This window comes from Phanerochaete carnosa (genome assembly GCF_000300595.1).
Source record: "Phanerochaete carnosa HHB-10118-sp unplaced genomic scaffold PHACAscaffold_4, whole genome shotgun sequence".
Classification (NCBI taxonomy): Eukaryota; Fungi; Basidiomycota; class Agaricomycetes; order Polyporales; family Phanerochaetaceae; genus Phanerochaete; species Phanerochaete carnosa.
Window position 1 is genome coordinate 798,908 of NW_006767631.1, and position 15,880 is coordinate 814,787.

Here is a 15,880-nt window from a genome sequence, read left to right on the forward strand (position 1 = left end):
GATGTTCTAGTATACCTCTAGTATATTTTCCGTGTAGGATTAATCATGTACGGCTATGACTGAGATATTGAGCTCGTGACGCCATCTTCGGGATGCTGCGTGCGCATCAAATGGCGCATCAGGCGCATTGCAACGCGCATCAAGATTTGAGTATTCGGATTGGCTGCAAGCCTGTTGAACTTGCCACCTTTTTGCTTGTTCTCCCAGATATCTTTTACCGTCGCGCCCGCTGTTCCTCTCTCGCTACTGAACGGCGTGCTCTCTGGTCGCAAGCTCTTGGTGAGACCGTCGTTGCATCCCCGCAATGTTCGAGAAGAGCGGCAGGCACCGTCATGGCCGCGACCGCTTGGCGAAGCCCGCCATGTACGACCCCGCGGACACCGAATGGGGTATCCTTAGCCCTCGGCCGCTGAACCGCTGGACGAAACGACGGCCCACAAAACGCATGCTCGTGCTGTTCGTGTGCATATTCGTTGCGTGTGTGTACGGCGTGCGCGTCTGGAGGGAACGTCAGTACCTCGAGGAGCAGCGGGTGCTTGCAGAGCAGAGGCAGCAGGGGCAGATGAGGCACCAAGAGACGAAGCAGAAGGCGGAACAGCACAAAGAGGAGAACGTAGAAAAGCCGAAAGCGGAGAGTCATTGGGATGAATGGCCAAATCCACCGCTGTTTGGCAAGTACCACCGGGCAGAGCTTGCCCTGCCACAGCACCATGTCGCCGATCCTTTTGCGAATGGCAAAAAGTACTTATGGGTAGAGAACCATGTACACGGTGAGCACTGGACGTTTTCTCACCACCTGCATGGTCGCGTGCCCAGTCCCGGCCTGCGAGTCCGTTCGCTTCGTGCGATGCGTCGAGAGCAATTATGCATGCTGACATCGGAAAACTAGGCCTCGGATGGGGCAACTATATGCAAGATTTGGTCTTTAATGCTCAACTGGCATATCGCACAGGTAGAGCGTACGTCCCGACATCTTGAACCGCGCCTACTTGGTGCTGATACATAATCTTGTTCAGCTTCGTCTTTGACAACTATACGTGGAATCGGGATGGTTCAGAATACACGGATTACAATGGGAAGCTGATACCCTCACAGATCCCTCTGTCGGCTCTAATTTCAAGTAAGTCTGTTCACTCTCTCCTTGTGGTTTGTTCTGATGCTGGCACGGCTCGTAGGTCCACTTAATGGCGGACCATTCTTTGAAAATGACACAAAACTGCGGGCTATTCAACGAGAATATTGGCACAAAATCTGCCCCGAGCCTGTCATGGTCTCGACCTACGATGTCAAGAAGCTCTACTCCGAATCTGAGCCAACTGCCCTCACGATTTTAGAGACGTGGGCAGATCATCTCAGCAAGATTGACGAGCCGTGCCTAGCGATTGACGGATATACCGAGCGTATTTTCGACATGTAGTATGTGCTAGAACTGTTGACAATTTGTGAACCTACGCTGACTCCATCCTCTAGCTTGTACGGCCAAAAAGGGCGTCTCCTGGATATCTGGCCGGTTCTCTCGGAATCGCCCATTGTAAAGCTCTACGGCTACTCCCCACTCATTCACTCCGCCTTTGACGTCAATCGGGATCTATTCACGACGATCCCGATACAGGAGCCCTACTTCCCTTGCTCAGCAGCTCCTGGCGAATCCACCAAGGATGCTCTACAGCCACAACCACTTGCACGATGCTCCGATCCCTACCAGCCTATTCCTGGCCTTCTCGCTCTGCACTTACGCCGAGGCGACTTTGTTGATCACTGCCAGCATCTTGCCCGCTGGTCTTCGGCATGGATGGGCTTCAATTCCTTCCCATCTTTCCCGGACCAGTGGGTGAAACCCGAGGGCGGTGGTTGGGGCGAGACGACCGAAGAGAACATGGCTCTGTACTTGAAGCGCTGCTACCCGACCATCGAGCAGATTGTCAAGCGTGTAGACGAAATCAGACAGCATCCAACATCAAAAGGCCTGAAGGATGTGTACATCATGACGAACGGCAAGCCGGATTGGGTGAATGAGCTCAAAGCGGCGCTTAGAGACATGGGCGGGTGGGACAAGATTGCGAGTAGCAGGGACATGACGATCAATGCGGAGCAAAAGGAGGTGGCGCAGGCAGTAGACATGATGATTGGCGAACGGGCACAGGTGCTCGTCGGCAATGGGGTGAGTGGGCTACTCGCTCATGACTGTGACTGTTGTGCTAAATGCCATCCTGTAGTGGTCGAGTATGACATCTAACATCGTCATGATGCGTATGGTCAGAGGGATTCTCCCAGAGACGAACCGTTTCTTGTAACTGCGGGCAGCGATCTGCGTTCTTGTTTTGGTTCATCACTATTCTCCCGGAGCATCGCATATTTCGGTATTTACGGCTAATCATATGTCATCTAATACTAGGTCTCCGTGCACTGTACGAGTGCCTCATCCAGAGCTCCCCATCGTCTTGCAATGCCGGCAGTGGCTAGCGTACGTGCACCTCCTAGACCGGCTTGTACACCCCATTTCTTCTCATTCTCCTACGAACGGGATTGCAATACATGCTTCCCAAGGCGTGCGTCTAATGAAGTTTTCCATTCTTGACCCTCGTGTCCTAGGATACGGGCGGTCTGTCCATCGCCCGTCTTACCGTTTGTTGCCCCACTGATTCCATGCTTAGGGTTGCTACTGCGGACCGAAGGCGTTAACAATCTCACGTTGAGCAAGAGCTTTGGGTTTCACTCGCGCGAGCCGCCAAAGGGCTCCCACTCTCGTCGAGGCCCCGTTGCGACACTGCCTCCCTTTCCCCACTTTATTCCTCCTTGACTTGTGCTCCTCTCGCGATAAATTGTTCTCGTACGTCAAATCGCCGCATCTATCGCAGATACACGATGACTTATCACTTTTCACATTGTATCCTGCAGGCGTCCCCCATACGGCATGTCAAGGCTTGTTACCCTGGCAGTGCTAGCGGCTGCCGCGACTACCGTGAGTGGGTCTCTATACTTAGTTTACAGGTAACATACATCTATTTGCTCCAAGACCTACATGTATATCCGTGCCCAGTGGCGGCGAAGATCAGAGGACGATATAGCACTGTTTGATACTAGCAGCAAGAGCGCAGTGCGTCTCAATCTCGCTTATGTCCAGTTCACCACTGATGACAGCAGAAGGCGCAACAAGGGAGCCATTCCATAACGCGTGACGAAAGCTGCCCTTGGACAGACTCTAGTTCAGTTGTACGTTTTGACGTCGCAGACTCAGCACACGAGCGTCATCCTGACAAGCACGACATTACTAGCATTATCGAGAAGGAGAAAACAATGCAAGCACCCGCACAGATGAGTTACCGCCCCAGATATTTAGCGCCTCCATGGTCTCCGAAAGCGTGAGTCAAGGGTGGAAGATGATACGCGCCGATGCTGACGATGATTGATGGCGTAGCTCGTCGACCAGGCTGAGCAGGAAGACAGCAACCAGGTGAGCACACTCAAAGGAACATAGTCTCATACGCAGACTCAGACGACGATGATTTAGGCTTCAGTTCCTGAGATCTCGAAGAAGGGACGCAGATGCTTTCAGCTGAATGGCCTGCCTGCCGAACTTTGGTGTGAAAATGCCCCTTGGGAAATAGGCAACGGCGGAAGGATCGTATTACCAAGATTCGTTCAGCAGAGGACCGTCGTAGCAGAGGACTCTCCCACTCTCCAGGAGCGGAATCGCATGAATGTATGGGGCGCAGTCAAGCTCGCTGAATCTGGCGTCGTCCCTGAGGAAGTTCTCTTCAGCTCCTCAGGCTCAGGCCGCTGCTTCACCCTCCTACCCCCCACTCGCTCTCCCGTCCCTCTCCAGCATATTCATATAGGCCCCGGCGCTATCCCGGACGCTTTGGCAGATGTCCCATGCGCCAACATGTCCCTTGACGAGGTCCTTTGCCAGCTCAACGACGTGCTGGGGACGAACTACACGCTTAGCGACCCAGGCGTCCAGGGCTGCCTGGAACACGTGCTCAGAACATCACGCGACTTCGGCGTGGTATATGGAACCCTACGTCCCTGGTGGGGCGCCGATGATTTCCTTCAAGTACTGCTTCAGATGGCTGCGCGCAAGGATGAGCTGGAGAGCCTGCGAAACGAGGCTATACGAGGAGCATGCATACAAACTTCGAAGATACCTCCTCGACGCGTATGGGATTTGTACAGCAATCGGGTCCTGCCATTCCATACTCTACCACGTACACCTCAAGCCCGCGATGCCGGCACTATCCCACCTGAGGTCTGGCTCGTCTCACATAGCTGGGTGAACATAACCGCACGAACGAACATCTGGACGAACATCAATGGGCGTGAATCTCCGGTCGTAATGCCTCTAGCGGCAACTCTAGGGCATGTTCGCATCGAGCTGTTGAACATGGGGGCCCAGTACGTCTGGCTTGACATTCTCTGCCTCACGTCGATAGCTGGAAGTGGGGAGGACGAAAGATACGTACCCGACGAATGGCGGATCGACGTTCCTTCTATTGGATACATTTTTCGATCCAATCCAAGGCCGTGCATCACCTATTTCAACGGCCTTGGATTACCTCTCGATATATCGCATATCGCCCTTGCATCCCGTTACCACTGGCTGAACAGAGCATGGACCCTGCAGGAGTCTACGGAAAGCTGGTTGCCTGGTGGGCTAATCGCAGGCCTCGATCCTTCGATCGCCGGTTTGCTGTTTGCTCGGCTGAAGAGCGTTCTCAGGAGCGCATATCGGCCGAGAGAACAAGCCGCTCTCATAGAGGACCTCAAATCCCGCTTCTGCTCCACCGAACTCGACAGGATCGCTTGCCTTGCATATATCCTTGGGTGTCCCACCCTGCCCGCGCTCACCGAAGACCCTAGCCACAATACTACGGCCGAAGTCACCTGGTCCATATATATTAAGCACATGCCTCCAGCCGCCCGCACATCCATCTTCCTCCAATACGAATCGCACGAGCCTTTCGGTCTCTGGGCCACCTGGGAAGAGTACGGCTCTGGGCCGACGCTCCCGAGTGCATTCCCCTTCGACGAGGAGACTTTGCAGCTTTCCCATCCATCTCAGCTCTATGTATCCTGCCCTGGAGAGTACTACCAGAAGGGACATGCCGTTGGGCCCTGTGTCATCTCGCAGGATTTGTGCGACGCGAGCAGTGATGGTACGCAAGACGTTCAACTCCACTTCCACAGCCAAACACCAGCTGTCTCAGCCAGGATTTGCGGGATGCATGGAGTGATTATGCCCGAAGTACCCTATGTCCTGCTAGGTGTCGGTCAGAGGTGGAAGGAACATTGGGTTGTCCTGGAGGTAGTCGGCGAGCGGGACGTAGAAGGCGTACCGATGGCCGAGGTAATCAAGTGGGGCGTGGTTCGCACTCGAAAGGAAGAGGGCGACAGGCTAGAGGCGCTGGTATCCGGTCGTCCGAGAACTTCAGTAATCTATCTCAACTCCGAGAAGAGTTTGGCACGAACCAAGTATAAAGGTCACTACATGTGGGTAAGTCGCGGACGCTTGCGTGTCAAATAACCTGTCAAATGACACGCCCTTGCTTGAACTAGGGTTTTGATCGAGCACGCAAGGCGGAGGTCGGTGACGGATCCACGCTCTCGTTGAAGCAGATACTCATGTTGTTATTTAGGCGAAGAAGAGACGTTTTCAGCTGGAGGGGACTTATGTCAGCTCATTATGTGAAGACGCCCCGTGGGCCCTGACCAAGGCATACGGCAAGAATACCCCCATTCCTCCATCCGTCGAGCAGCGCATCACATCGGGTGAAGGGCACCCCGTGGACCAGATCGCCGCCAGGAATCGTCTCATGCTTTGGGGCCAAGTCAAGTTAGCCACTACTGCATTAACGGCTGCATCCGAACGGGATCTCTTCAAGTCGTCTGGCCCAGGACGACGCTTCACCCTGATGCCGTCCGACATCCCTATGCAGCGTATTCATGTCGGTAATGGGGTTGTCACGAACGATTGGGCCGACATTTCGTGTAAGACTTTGGGCGTGGAAGAACTACTCGATCATTTGAACGAAGCTATGGAGACACATCATACGCTGACAATGCCTGGCCTCAAAGATTGCCTCGTCCACTTCCTGCACACATCACGCGATTTGGGAGAAGTATATGGCATTCTTCGCCCCCACTGGTCTCAGGATTTTCGCGAACTCTTGAATGTAATGGGTCGACTCGAACGCGATCTAGAGAATCTCCGAGGTCGGACTCTGCAGAATTCCTACATCAACAACTATAGGGTTCCCCCTCGGCGAGTATGGGACCTTCGAAGCAACAGGGTCCTTCCTTTCCACTGTCTACCGCGCACGAGCGATGATCTCAGATCCATTCCATCCAATATTTGGTCCATCTCGCACAGCTGGGTCGACGGAACGGAGATCCAACAGGTGTGGACAAGTATCAATAGGATGCTGTGGCCCGTCCCCATCCCGCGTGGCACCAGTCTCGACCACCTCCGAGCGGAACTCCTGAACATGGGTGCGGAATACGTCTGGCTCGACGTTCTCTGCTTGCGTCAGTGGTCAGACAATCCGGAGTCAGAGGCGGCGAGGAAGGAGGAGTGGAAGCTGGATGTGCCGACTATCGGGTACATCTACCACGAGTCGCCGTACAGGCCGTGTATCATCTACTTCAACGGGCTTGGGCTGGCCCTGAAGACCTCCAGCGCCACCGTTCAGTCTCCTCGCCACTGGTTCAGCCGCGCATGGACGATGCAGGAGTGCGTTTCCACTTGGCTACCCGGAGGCCTTACAGGCGAACCGCTCGCTGGCGGCAAGGGGTTCTTCACGCGAGTGGAAGCCGTCCTACGCAGCCTTACGGACACGAACGAGCGCATCCTCTTGGTTGAGGACATGAGGGATCGCTACGCCTCCAAGGAGCTCGACAAGATTGCGGGCCTTGGATACCTGCTCAAGTGCGAGACCTTCCCGATATACGAGGTGAAGGAGGAGTACTCTGGCCAAGATCTGGAGAACGCTTGGGTCTTGCTCATCAAGCACATGCACCCAAGACCGCGCACCCTCATCTTCCTCTTGCAGTCGTCCGACACGCCTTTCAGCCTATGGGTCTCCTGGGAGAAGTTCTCCACTAATGACCCTTGGAGCGCGCATCCCGGCGACGACGGGGAGGATTTGCTCCTGCTGGACTCGGAAAGTCAGCTCGGAACACCACGACCGGGGGAGTACTACCACGCCGGCTACGCCGTGGGCCCTTGTCGCATCCAAGGCGTAGATTCCCGCGACAGGCGCAGCACGGACCGCCAGGCGATTGAACTCCATTTCGACGGCCAGCACGAGCCCGTCCGAGTCGACATCACCGTCAGACTGGGGATCGTCCTGCCAGATGTGGAGTACACGCTTATTGGCGTTGGGAATCCCTGGAGGGAACACTGGGTCGTCATCGAGGCGGTAGGGGCGCGGGATATTGGGGGTCTGCCTGCGGTCGAAGCGGTGAAGTGGGCCGTCCTCCGTCTGGACAAAGACTCGGTTAGTGCGGTAGAGAAGCTGAGCCTGGGGCAACCTAGGACTCGGGTGGTATACCTCTCGGGTGAAGTCGCTCAGGGCAAGAGCAAGCACCTGGACAAATACCTGGCAGCGTTCGAACAATCTTAGAGGTTCCTATGCGTGCTGCGTATGTAACTTGAAAGGTCTCAACATCTATGCTGTGTTAGGTACCTATACCGTGTCAGGTATTCCTTCAGCATATCATAAACTCATTGTGTACTTCATTCAAATTCAAGGGCTTGATCCGCATCTAAGGAATTATAATACACTGCCGCACTAAAAACCAAGATATCAAACAAAACGCGAAAATTGGACGAATCAACTAGCGCGTGGTATGTGTCCTAGGAGGGGTATAGTATAGACAACGGGAGTGTCCAAAAGCAAACGAGACGAGTGAGCGATACAGCATGTGGGTGTTGTGCGGCCATAAAGGCGTTGGAGTGTGAACAATGTACAGTGGTGAATGCGGGCGTGGCAGGGCATGAGGGCGGCGTATAAGACATGGGCGTGGCGGCAGCGTGGCGGCGCACGAGCAATTTTTGCGTGCGGTGCGAGCAAGGTCGCCGTGTCGTTTTCGGTCAGTTCAGTTGATGTAACTGAGTCGAGCAGACGGCGTGTAAGCTTCGCCTGTGCAGGCGCATACAAGTTATGATAGTAACTTTGCCTTGCGGAGATGTTCCCGCATCACCATATCGCGCACTGTGCAACAGGTCAGCCACCTGTCGTTGCAGGGCGAAGTGAAATACGCACCACTCGCCAAGATTCCGCTCGTTGTTGTTGTGTCCTACACGAATATAAGCTAGAACAGACAAGTACAAATCAAACGACACACCGTTACGGAGGTAAAGTAGCCGTGGAACTTGCGCGGCTGTGGCGAGTGCTCGCGATGGATGAAGCTAAACTTGCTGCGGAAAACTAGCATGCAGCTTCAGCAGCGCGATCGTCCATCAGCACCGTACGCCGCACTCACACTTTTGCGCACTGTCTAGGTCGTTTGGCCGATCGCCGAAGCTGCGCAGGTACTTCGCAAGGCGGATCCCCGAGCGTAGCTTCGTATCGAGGATGTCGCACTTGTTCATGAACAAGATCAACTCAACTTTTTCGAGTAGCTTGTTCGAGCAGACGGCCTTCCACAAAAGCACAGAGTCTTCCTGTGGGTAGGTCAGCGGCGGCTCAGGAAGGGCGAGAGAGAAGACGGACTAGTCGGTTGACGCTTTTGTCCTCGACAAGCGTCTGGTCAAAGGCTGATATCGGAGCAAGGAAGATTATAGCTGTGACGGCATGTTAGCGAACGCGCATCAAGCTTGTGCGGTAGCACCAACCATCAACTAAGGCAAATATTAGTAACGGACAAGAGGTGAAGGACCGTGAAAGACGCACCATCGTCAAAGAAAGGTACCCAAGTCGCTGGCAATCACGTAGGGTCAGCTTCGCGACACAAAATGCAAGTCATCGCAGGCACTTACGTCGCTGTCGATGTTTATGTTAGCGGTAGAACTGTAGAAAGATGGGTGCGACCAACCTGTGATCGTGAACCGCCGACATCGATTATCCGCCACTCGGTCCCGCTCTCGAACCCTGATTCCATCTCGAACTTGTACTCACACACGCCTATCGTCTTGAGCCTTGCCTTGAAGACGTCATCTGCTCTGGCGTCAGCAAGGTGCGAGGATCAGGAAGAGAATCGCTGACGTACCATCTGACGGGCAATAATGCAACGACGTCAGCCGGTCAAGATCGTTCAAAAAGCTGCATGATACACGTCAGATCAACGTCGCGCGCGCGAGAGAGAACAGCGAAAGTACTGACAACCCCGGCGACTCTTCGAGCCGCATCTTGCGCGTGCGCAGGACGTCCCGCACCATGCGGTCGTTCCACAGCGCGATCATGTCGTCCTTGCACTGGTGGAGCGCGACCTGGCTCTCGTCCTGCGTCTCCTGGCCCGTCGTGCCCGCCGAGAGCGGCCGGCCGAAGCGCGCCTTGCCGATCATGCTCCCCTTCCACGTCGCGCCCGGGCGCACGAAGATCTCGTGGTGGTGGTGTCGGTGCAGCGTGCAGCCGCCCGCGTCGCAGCCGCTGCTGCCGTGGCACACGCCGAGGTGCGTCGCCTCCTCCTCGTTCGGCGGCACGAGCTTCGCGACGAGCAGCGACTCGATGTGGCGCAGCGGCAGCAGGCGCATGCAGATCGTCTCGAGGTGCATCGGCAGCCGCGCCCGCTCGTCGGACTCGTTGTCTGAGTCTTCGGACGCCGAGGACACGGGCAGCTCGCGCCGCCGCACGTCAGAGATGGCGTCGATGATAAGGCGGATAGAGCGGACGACGTTGAGCTGGATGACGGATCGCCATAGGACGCGTTCTTCGCGGAAAGCGGAGGGCGTGTACAGTCGCTGAAATTCTGGGTGATAATGTCAGTAACGACGTCACAGGAGCAAGAGAAGGTAAGCCAAGGAACACAAGGGAGTCCGCCCCATTTCCCGTACAAGGCCGCATTCGTTCGACTCGCTGGGCAGTCCAAACGTGTCTGGGCCAAGAGGAGAGAAATATGATGCCGATAACCCCGCGCAAAGCGGTTGCAGACTGCCAAGGAGATGCCTGAACGTTTGATCTCCGAAAACGACGGCCCTGACGCGTGTCTGACGCGTAGGCGCAGCAGCGTCTGTGCAGTAGGTGAGACGCGTGCGCATAGAGTCGAGAGAGGTGATCGGGTGACGCTGGTAAGCACCGGCTTCTAGCCGGAAACGCGATCGCGCCTCCAGTGAGGCGACATCGTCGGTCGTACGCGTCAACACGTATCTCTTGCCAGAGCGGCTACCAGTGTACTGCATGACCTCGCAGACAGGACCGCGCCGACGCGACGGCGTAAAACGCAGAAGAAGTGGCTCGCCGTCGCGTATCGCTGCCCGTAACGTTCACTTGCAGGCGGAACGCAGCATACGCAGGACGCCGCATTCCGGTCTGCGAGAGCGCTACTATGCGGGACGGGTAGCTGATAGCGATAGCGCACGAGACATACGCCGCGGGAGGCTGACATGCAGCTGTTTGAATGCAGTTCGCCCTGCAGTGATTTTTCCACGCGTATGACGAAATGTGAGCTGGCCTATCTCGGATGCCCATGTCACAGGCGGTCCTTGCCGGAGTGATTGAAGCGTCGGTAGAATTGGGTAAATTGCGCGTGTGTGCAAGTCCCAGGGCCAGGACGGAAGGCCGAGGCGGCTCCCTTGAATTCCGAAGGCTCACATGCGCAATGAAACATGTACTTACGACGGAGTGTCGTGGATTTGCCTGTGTGCAAAGTGAAGATGTGAGCTTCGGGCGCGAACGAACGGACCCGTCGAGGCGTGCACTCGTCGCCGGCAAAAGTAAGACAGGAAAAGGGCCTCGAGACAGGTACAGCGGCGTGGTGGCGTCGCTTCCGGCTCCTGGCGGGCGACGACGGGTTCTGTAGAGAAAAGAGCAACGCACCACTCTCGCTCTGGCCGAGAAGCAGGAGCTTGACGATATGCTTCTTCTTCCTGAGTGCACGTTCGCGTTTGATGTCCTCGTCTATGGCGGTACTGATCCTGCGGGCCTCTGCCTCCTGGGCGAGGCGTTTCACCTTGTCCTCGGGGCTCTCGTCGGTCGGCGGACGGAGGACGGCGTCGAGCGGATCTGGGGGGTCGCGTGCGGGCATTGGACGGGGGTTAGCAGCGTGCGGGGAGGAGGAGGAGGCGGAGGAGGCGGAGGGACATGCAGGGGGAGGCGAGTGCGGAGAGCGAAATGGAGGCCATGGTCGACAGACGTTACATATCAATCCCTCAGGCTCTGGCTCCGGCAAATCGCAGCCAACACGCGTCTCTTGCAAATGCGCTCAGCCCAATCTCAGATGCGGGCCTTGTCTTCCCTCGGATGCGATGCGCGACGTCCGCCAGGGCCACGTCCGGCGACCAAGCTGTCCACGTCCGCCGCTGCATGCAGCTACCCGCGGCGGCTCCCACAGACTCTGTCCTTGGACGTCGGCCGTGTTGGAGACGACGCTCGGGACAGCCTGGCGGGCTGTGAGAACGACGAGGGCCAAAAGCGTGCGGGTGATAGGGTTCCGTGCTGAACTGGGACCCTGTTCCTGATCAGCTCAGGTGTGTGCCTCAGTGCACGGCTCAGCGCCTCCCCTCCGAGGAATACACGACCTCTCCGGCCCTCTCAAATCGCCCTGACTCGACGGAATCTCCACGGATTGCGCGATGAAAAACGAAAAGATCAAGAGGCTCCCGCAGACGGCCGTGACATAACCTCGTCTCCCAAGTACGCTGCCGGCAGCGGCAGCCCAACGCTCGAGGCATCCTGGCCTCCTGCCCGACCACATGCGCACACGTCCTCCCAGCAACCCAACCACGCCTGTCAAGCTGCAGATGACATCAAATGTGCGTTGCCGTACGCAGCATGCGGTCTGCGGCTCTGGCTCTCTACGCAGGCACCTACGTATCCGGCAGCCTGGTGGGACTGCAGCGGCAGCGTCTAGTGGGCCTGAGGCTCTGGGCGCGTGTGCCGCCGGGAGCCTCGCGCAGACAACCGCCACGGCATACCAAGGGGAGGCCTTCGGTGCCTAGCTACAGGCACGCAGGCCAGACGCGGAAGCACCGCAAACACAACGAGGCAGCGGTTCGCAGATGCTAATCGCCAAGGCACGCAAGGCCTGAGGCACGCCACGAGCCCTTGAGGGTTCCCCGTCAGACTCGGGGGCGACATCTCGCACGCGCCTCCAGCGCGTCCCACTGACATTCGTGCAGCCGCTCGCGTCCACCGTGACCGGCCCCTGCTGGCTGAACTGCGGCCATATCGAGGACTCCCCCCTGCGCCTGCGCAGCCCCGTGTCCGCACATCGGCCATGCATGCAAGCGCGCCGCCAATTTGTCCAGGCCAAACGGCCAGTGAGCAGTGAGCACCCTTGATGTGTGTCTGCCTGCCCTTTGGCCCCGCGGACAAGCGTGCCACGGTACTTTGCGTGATATAGTACCGCACGGTTCCGTGCACGGCGAGAAGGGCGCGTGCTACTCGGTATGACGCCCGTGGCAGCCTGCCCCTGCTGCCCAGTTGTGCTCACAAGCGGACCTTGCTTACGAACGAAAGAGGCCTTCTTTTCTACCACTCGGCCGTGGCCCGATCGTCTTCGCCCAAATTTGCTGCCAGTTCCGGCGAATCACGATATACGTGTTGGGTCAGCGGGGCTTGCGGGATGCAAACATAGCGACCTCGTGGTCCAGACGTCTGCCTTCGAACACCACAGGTACACAGCGCGACGTGTCGTGATTGTCGGCTCGTTCACACTGGTGCGCACGCCTGCCTTAACGGAGCGCGGCCCGCGCTCGTGTTCGAGACAACGCTGTACACCATACGGGCGCGTGCCTAACTTAGCCCACTTCCGTGTAAAACCTTCCATTCTCCCCCGCCGTCCTCCATTGCCGGCTGCACCAAATCACAATTGGAGATGGCCCTTCATAGAATATTTAATTTTGATAGCTTAACACCCGTCTACATACGATCTAGAAGAAGGGCTCCATGACACAAGGAAGAGAGCTTTTGATATGCGACTATGATACAGAGGTGGGTATTCGTGTGGCACAGGGTCCCCTGACGTCTCCCTTTGGACGCTCGAGTTGAACGAGCCGTCGAACGAGACGGTGCGCGATATAGTTGGATATAAAGACCGCCGCGCCCAGGCCTGCGTGGTCCGCGACAAAATCTAAAAGAGCCATGGGCCCACTGGGACGTCCCGTCAGCTCCAGGCAGGAAGTCGAAGAGGGCAGGGGGGGGGACTCACTTCTGCCGCGTGCGCCCTGGGGCATGATCTGCAGGCAACTTTGGTGGATGAGGTTGAGTGCCTTGACGGCGTCGCGCCCGTCGATGACGCACGAGATGTTAATCTCGTTCGAGCCCTGGCTGATCATCTCAATGTTCACGTTCCCCTGCCCGAGCGTCGTGAACATGCGCCCCGCGATACCGACGAGGTGGTGCATCTGCTTCCCGACGAGCGACAGGATCGCCATGTCGCGTGCGACGGTCACCTGGGGAGGGTCCACAATATGTGTCAGTCATGCTGCTGCTCGCCGGCGCGCGGAACCGCACACTCACAGTGCCGTACTTGCTCAGCTCGCGCACGACCTTGTCGAGCGAGCGGCGCTCGTCGCCCTGCTCGATCGCCATGCTGACGTGCACCTCGCTGGTGCTGATGAGGTCGACGACGACGCCGAAGCGGTCGAGCACGCCGAAGATGCCTGCGAGGAAGCCGTGGCTCACGCTCTTGCGATTGCTGTTCACGTTCAACACGACGATGCCCTCCTTCATCGTCACAGCTGTCGGGTGCTTGTGCATGTTCGGGTCCCAGCCGAGCGGCATGCTCGCGTTCTTGCTCTGCCGGAGCTCGCCGAGAGCCTTGTACGTGGAATGCGCCCCGGCGGACACGCTAGAGAAGGCCTCGGCCTCCTTAGACGCGCAAGACGCGTCGATATCGGGGTCGGGGTGAATGACGGTGCCTCCGCCCCTGGGGTTCTCGACGTTCTTGATGCGAATAGGAATCTTCTTGCGAATAACCTGGCCACGCAAGACGCGTCATTTTAGCACTGGCCCCCGTTGCTGACCATGACAGAACGTACCTGCTCCATCGTGAACGGATGCACGACCTCGCTGCCGTAGTAGGTCAACTCGGCCGCCTCCTCAGGGCTGATGATCGGGATGAGGCGCGCGGTGGGCACCTTCCTCGGGTCGGCGGTGAAGATGCCGTCGACCTCCTTCCAGATCTGCAGCTCGGACGCTTGTAGGCCCACAGCGAGCAGCGCAGAGAGCAGGTCGGTGTAGCCGCGGCCGACCTGGCGGAGCAGAGAGCCTGGGACCGGGCCGAAGAAACCTACACGGATCGACCGAAATCAGCGGGGGCGGCGGCCGAAGGCTGCTGGGAAACGAACCTGTGACCACGGGCACCCGTGGGCCGCATTGCCGGATGCGCTCGCCGACGGCGGCAGCGACTTTGTCGTAGAACTCCTGGCCGAGGGTCTCGTTCTCTTCGTAGACTTCGCCGTCGGCCGGCAGAGGTACGACGTTTTCCAGTGAGACAAACTCGGCGTCGATGCCCTGCGAGGGAAGACCATGAGTGGGAGAAACAGCGTCGAAAGAGCGGAATGCTCACCCTATCTCGAAGCACAGCAGTGACAATCTTGCAACCTAACCGCTCGCCGTAGCCAATGATACTGTCCTTCGATCTTGGCGAAATCTCATTAATGACCTGCGTATCTGCGCGTGAGACGTCATAATGAACAAAAGCAGTGCAGTTCATACCTGAGCGGCAAACAGGAAGGAGCGCAGGGAGTCGATGTCTCGCTCTATTTCTGCCTCAAGCACGTTCAGAATCTCGGGGTCGCGAACGATGGACCGTGCGGCGGTGATGTGCTCAGACCGGAGAAGGTCTACCGTGGCGTTGAACGAGGTCTCCGACGCGCCGGTCGCTGGAGTTATAGCCAGCGCCCCAAACGACGTGTCTGAGCGTGGCGAAGACTTGCTGCGTGGTCTCGGGCTTCCGGCTGGCGACTGGTTGAGGGTGGGAGATGAGTTGAAAAGGCCGTTTGGCGTGTTGGTGCCGGTGCCATTTGGGCTTTTCGTGCGCTGCAGTGACTGGGAGGCAGCTTTCAGGAGGAGGTTGGTCGTGCCAAGGGCCTTGGTAGAACCAGAGCGCGCGGAGCACACAATTGCAACTTTGTGCTGATCGAGGTAGTCTCTGTAGGCGCAGAATGAGCACTCCTCCTTCTAGCATACACGACCCGGAGCCTGTTCCGTCCGAACAGGTATAAAGTTTGCAGCAATGTCTCGCAGAAGAGCGCGTATATGCGCGAAGGCCATTGGCCCTCATGAGACGATCGCTCGGGTAGGGTATACGATAACTCTTTTCAAAGCCTATCAGGCAACAATGCATAGGATCAGCTGTACTCACGACACAATGTCTTCCGCGATCTTCACAGCAAACTTGCCCACACTAGTCCCGCCGAACTTCTGCACAAGCCACTTCGCTGCGGGATCAATGGAGTTCTGGTGTAGGTTGGGCGGCGTGGGCGGGGGCGTCATGGACGAGGCCGATGAGCCTGAAGAGAGGTACGGTGAGGACGGTGGGGAAGGGGAAGGTGAGGCTTGCATGGTGTCGCTGCTGGTATTGCTGCCCGGGGAGAGGTGACGTTATGCTGCCTCCAAGTGCCAGGTTTCCTCCGAAGATATACTGCTGGCGAGCAGCAGGGCGTGTGATCCGACTCGAGAAGAATATAGACCTGCGGGACGCAGTTGGTCAGCGGCTTACCGCATGTGCGAAGATAAAGGGTCATACCACCCTTGGACAAGGTTCGGCCGTCCCT

At 57.3% G+C, this 15,880-nt stretch overlaps 3 protein-coding genes across 3 annotated transcripts; 1 reads left to right on the forward strand and 2 right to left on the reverse strand.

The window, feature by feature from the left end:
- Positions 1-220: 220 nt before the first annotated feature.
- PHACADRAFT_253563 (uncharacterized protein) lies at positions 221-2,370 on the forward strand. Its single transcript, XM_007394228.1, has 6 exons — positions 221-770; positions 890-959; positions 1,017-1,120; positions 1,176-1,416; positions 1,471-2,161; positions 2,217-2,370. Exons 1-6 carry the CDS (start codon positions 305-307, stop codon positions 2,292-2,294), a joined length of 1,650 nt encoding a protein of 549 aa, XP_007394290.1. The 5' UTR covers positions 221-304; the 3' UTR covers positions 2,295-2,370.
- Positions 2,371-4,944: 2,574 nt separating this feature from the next.
- PHACADRAFT_253566 (uncharacterized protein) lies at positions 4,945-11,209 on the reverse strand. The gene is made up of 16 exons (XM_007394229.1): positions 10,977-11,209; positions 10,776-10,796; positions 9,324-9,909; positions 9,211-9,263; positions 9,037-9,158; positions 8,987-8,990; positions 8,895-8,921; positions 8,837-8,842; positions 8,715-8,785; positions 8,485-8,665; positions 8,347-8,429; positions 8,265-8,298; positions 7,749-8,213; positions 5,637-7,679; positions 5,557-5,583; positions 4,945-5,494 (listed from the first exon to the last, which is right to left on the reverse strand). Exons 1-13 carry the CDS (start codon positions 11,182-11,184, stop codon positions 8,161-8,163), a joined length of 1,449 nt encoding a protein of 482 aa, XP_007394291.1. The 5' UTR covers positions 11,185-11,209; the 3' UTR covers positions 4,945-5,494; positions 5,557-5,583; positions 5,637-7,679; positions 7,749-8,160.
- A 1,779-nt stretch (positions 11,210-12,988) lies between these two features.
- Positions 12,989-15,796, reverse strand: PHACADRAFT_253569 (uncharacterized protein). The gene is made up of 8 exons (XM_007394230.1): positions 15,469-15,796; positions 14,820-15,255; positions 14,671-14,766; positions 14,450-14,615; positions 14,141-14,391; positions 13,620-14,078; positions 13,309-13,552; positions 12,989-13,250 (listed from the first exon to the last, which is right to left on the reverse strand). Exons 1-8 carry the CDS (start codon positions 15,666-15,668, stop codon positions 13,231-13,233), a joined length of 1,872 nt encoding a protein of 623 aa, XP_007394292.1. The 5' UTR covers positions 15,669-15,796; the 3' UTR covers positions 12,989-13,230.
- Positions 15,797-15,880: the final 84 nt, after the last annotated feature.

What these genes read in the sequence shown, in the direction of transcription:
- PHACADRAFT_253569 (XM_007394230.1), bottom strand. Translation starts at nt 15,668, where the DNA reads ATGCAAGCCTCACCTTCCCCTTCCCCACCGTCCTCACCGTACCTCTCT. An exon ending in CCTTCCTGTTTGCCGCTCAG is followed by an intron (nt 14,767 to 14,819) that starts GTATGAACTGCA and finishes GCAGATACGCAG; the next exon opens with GTCATTAATGAGATTTCGCC. An exon ending in AGCTGAGCAAGTACGGCACT is followed by an intron (nt 13,553 to 13,619) that starts GTGAGTGTGCGG and finishes GACCCTCCCCAG; the next exon opens with GTGACCGTCGCACGCGACAT.
- PHACADRAFT_253566 (XM_007394229.1), bottom strand. Translation starts at nt 11,184, where the DNA reads ATGCCCGCACGCGACCCCCCAGATCCGCTCGACGCCGTCCTCCGTCCG. An exon ending in TCTCGGCCAGAGCGAGAGTG is followed by an intron (nt 10,797 to 10,976) that starts GTGCGTTGCTCT and finishes CTTTGCACACAG; the next exon opens with GCAAATCCACGACACTCCGT. An exon ending in GCTACTTTACCTCCGTAACG is followed by an intron (nt 8,299 to 8,346) that starts GTGTGTCGTTTG and finishes ATATTCGTGTAG; the next exon opens with GACACAACAACAACGAGCGG.
- PHACADRAFT_253563 (XM_007394228.1), top strand. Translation starts at nt 305, where the DNA reads ATGTTCGAGAAGAGCGGCAGGCACCGTCATGGCCGCGACCGCTTGGCG. An exon ending in GGTAGAGAACCATGTACACG is followed by an intron (nt 771 to 889) that starts GTGAGCACTGGA and finishes TCGGAAAACTAG; the next exon opens with GCCTCGGATGGGGCAACTAT. An exon ending in GCATATCGCACAGGTAGAGC is followed by an intron (nt 960 to 1,016) that starts GTACGTCCCGAC and finishes AATCTTGTTCAG; the next exon opens with CTTCGTCTTTGACAACTATA.